Source organism: Gossypium hirsutum, chromosome D04, assembly GCF_007990345.1.
Source record: "Gossypium hirsutum isolate 1008001.06 chromosome D04, Gossypium_hirsutum_v2.1, whole genome shotgun sequence".
NCBI lineage: Eukaryota > Viridiplantae > Streptophyta > Magnoliopsida > Malvales > Malvaceae > Gossypium > Gossypium hirsutum.
In genome coordinates this window covers 16,857,540-16,860,941 of record NC_053440.1, presented here as the reverse complement: position 1 = coordinate 16,860,941, position 3,402 = coordinate 16,857,540, and the positions used below count along the sequence as shown (strand labels likewise).

Below are 3,402 nucleotides of genomic sequence, written 5' to 3'. Positions count from 1 at the left end.
AGTGATTTTTGATCCAACGATGGAATCTAAATTTCATTGAATTCTGATGAGTTATAAATGGTAGTCCAGAATTACGAAATGTGTTGACAGCAAAATTTCAATGCGTCGACAAAGGTACCTAGTTATTCTCCAAAAAGGAAGGAAAACAAACTTTAACAAAAAAAATAAATAAAATAAACTAAAACCACAGAGTAATAATTAAAAATTAAAAATTTTTGACCAATTTAATGGTCTCTGCCTACTTTTGATCACTGTTGCCAAAATAGTGTTTCAGTCTCTGTCCATTTACTTTGAACTGGTGTCCATCACTTAAATCTCGAATTGTGACTGCACCATGAGGAAATACGTAGAGAACTTCAAAAGGTCCAGAATAACGTGAACGCAATTTACCTGGGTGCAATTTAATTCGAGAATTGAATAATAAAACTTGTTGACCCGCGATAAATTGTCGCTGTATAATAATCTTGTCAAGCCATTGTTTGGTCTTTTCCTTATAAATCACAGCATTTTCATAGGCATTTCTCCTAATCTCCTCTAGTTTAGTGAAATCCAACAGTCTTTTCTTTCCAGCCACTTCATAGTTCATGTTCACTTGCTTAATTGCCCACATTGCTTTGTGTTCTAGTTTAACTGGCAAGTGACATGCTTTCCCAAAAACAATTGATACAGCGACATCCCTAATGGAGTTTTGTATGTTCTCCGCTACCCATAAAGCGTCATCCAATCGGAAAGATAAATCTTTCCTCGAAATTTTTACAACCTTCTTAAGAATATTCTTAATTTTTCGATTCAATACTTTGGCATGTCCATTGGTTTGTGGATGATAAGTAGTAGTCATTCTATGATTAACTTCATATCTCTTTAGTGCAGTTGCACTTGGTTGCAATGAAAGTGTGTACCCTGATCACTAATCAATGCCTTTGGTGTGCCGAAGTGGGTGAGTATATGCTTATGAAAAAATTTCAGTACTGTCTTTGCATCATTCTTTGGGACTGCAGCAGCTTCAACCCCCCTTGAGACGTAGTCAATAGCTACTAATATATAAAGATTTCCAAATGAACTGGAAAGCAGTCCCATAAAATGCATACCCCAAACATTGAATAATTCAACCTCCATAATTGGTTACTACAACATTTCATTATGTTAGGATATAGAACCGGTGCGCTGACACCTATCGGATTGATTCACAAAATTGTAGGCGTTTTTGAATAATGACGGCTAGTAGAATTCTGATTGGAGAACTTTAGTAGCAGTTCTCATACCACTAAAATGACCTCCAAAAGGAGCATAATGACAATGCTTTAGGATTGAAAGCATCTCCTCTTCTGGAACACAACGCCAAATGATGTTGTCATTGCATACCTTGAATAAATACGACTCGTTCCAATGATACTTCACTATGTCATGAAGAAATATTTTTTTATGGTCTGTGACACCCAATGGGAGTTTTCCACACACTAGATAATTAACAAAATATGCATGCCAAGGAGTTGCACATATAGCACATAACTTCTCATCTGAGAATGCTTCAACAATTAGAAGTATGTATTCATCTTCGCTGCTAACTTCTAATCAAGACAGATGGCCTGCAACTTGATTCTCTAAACCCTTACGGTCTTTTATCTTGATGTCAAATTCTTACAACAGTAATATCTAGCGTATCAGTCTTGGTTTGGCATCCTTTTTCGCAAAGAGATATCTCAACACCGAGTGATCAGTAAATACAATAACCTTTGCATCGACAAGATAGGAACAAAACTTGTCGAAAGCAAAAACTACATCCAACAATTCTTGCTCTATGGTGGTATAATTGAATTGAGTCTTTGCAAGAGTTTTGCTAACATAATAGATGGCATGAAATATTTTTCCTTTTCGTTGTCTTAGAACCGTACCCACAGTAAAGTCGCTTGCATCACAAATAACTTCAAAAGGCTGAGACCAATCTGGTGCAGAGGCAATGGTTGCATTCACTAGCTATTTTTTTAACTGAATAAAGGCATCTAGACATGCATCGTCAAAGAAGAACTTTTGATTCTGTTCCAGTAATGAGCATAAGGGCTTTGAAATTTTTGAAAAATCTCTAATAAACCTTTGGTAAAACCCCACATGTCCAAGAAAACTACGAATACCTTTCACGTTTGCTGGTGGAGGTAGTTTCTCAATGATTTCCTCCTTAGCTTTGTCTACTTGAATTCCTTAACTAGATATGCGATGTCCTAACACAATGCTTTCAGTTGCCATGAAATGACATTTTTCCCAATTCAGGGCAAGATGTGTGTCCTCACATCGCTTCAATACTTTATCCAAATTGTCAACACAATTATCAAAATCATTCCCATAGACAGAGAAATCATCCATAAAAACCTCCAAAGAGTTTTCGATCATATCTGAGAATATTACCATCATGCACCTTTGAAATGTGGCTGGTCCATTTCAAAGACAGAAAGACATACGGCAAAAAAGCGAAAGTACCAAAAGGGCAGGTGAGGGTTGTTTTCGCCTGATCCTCCAGTGCAATAGCAATTTGATTGTACCCAGAATAGTCGTCTAAAAAGAAATAATAAGCCTTTTCAGCAATTCGATCTAGCTTTGGCCAATAAAAGGAAGTGGGAAGTGATTCTTCTTTGTGGTTGCATTCAATTTGTGTTAATTCATACAAACTCGCCATTCCGTGGGAATGCGTGTAGGAATTAATTTGTCCTTATCATTGTGAACCACAGTGATGCCACTCTTTTTAGGTATGCATTTCACTAGACTTACCCAATTGCTATCAGAAGTTGGGTAAATAATTCCAGCATCAAGCCATTTTATGATTACCTTCTTGACAACTTCCTTCGTCTTTTTGTTTAATCTTCTTTTCTGTTCAATCGATTGCTTGCCTTCATCTTCCAACTTGATCTTCTACATGCAAAAAGAAGGACTAATACCTTTAATATCGGCAGTACTCCAAGCAATAGCTCGTTTATGTTGCTTGAGAATATGGACCAATTTCTCTTCTTGAGTTACATCTAGTGTTGTGGAGACAATAACTAGGAGAGTATTGTGCTCACCCAGAAAAACATATTTAAGATGATGATGTAGTGGTTTCAATTCCAAAGTAGGAGCTTCTTCAATAGATGGTTTGAAAATTGGGGTTGTTCTGTTGGCCAGGTCTAAGGATTCAATCTGCCATCCATGCTTGAGTTCAAGATTATTAGCTTCAACCATGTTGTCACAATCATCTAAAAACTCGGCATCAGATGTCACTGCAAACTCTTCAAAAAGTACTGTGCTTTGGTCATCGAATTCTTCCTCAATTAGATCATCTAGCACATCGACAGTATGGCATTCTTCTCTGTCCTTGCATTGAATAGATTCAAAAATATTGAAGGTGACTTGCTCATCATTAAGTCGTATAGTTAG

At 36.7% G+C, this 3,402-nt stretch overlaps 1 protein-coding gene across 1 annotated transcript; it reads right to left on the bottom strand.

Moving 5' to 3' along the window:
• Positions 1–238: 238 nt before the first annotated feature.
• LOC107898286 (uncharacterized) lies at positions 239–586 on the bottom strand. The gene has a single exon (XM_016823804.1). It carries the CDS (start codon positions 584–586, stop codon positions 239–241), a length of 348 nt encoding a protein of 115 aa, XP_016679293.1.
• Positions 587–3,402: the final 2,816 nt, after the last annotated feature.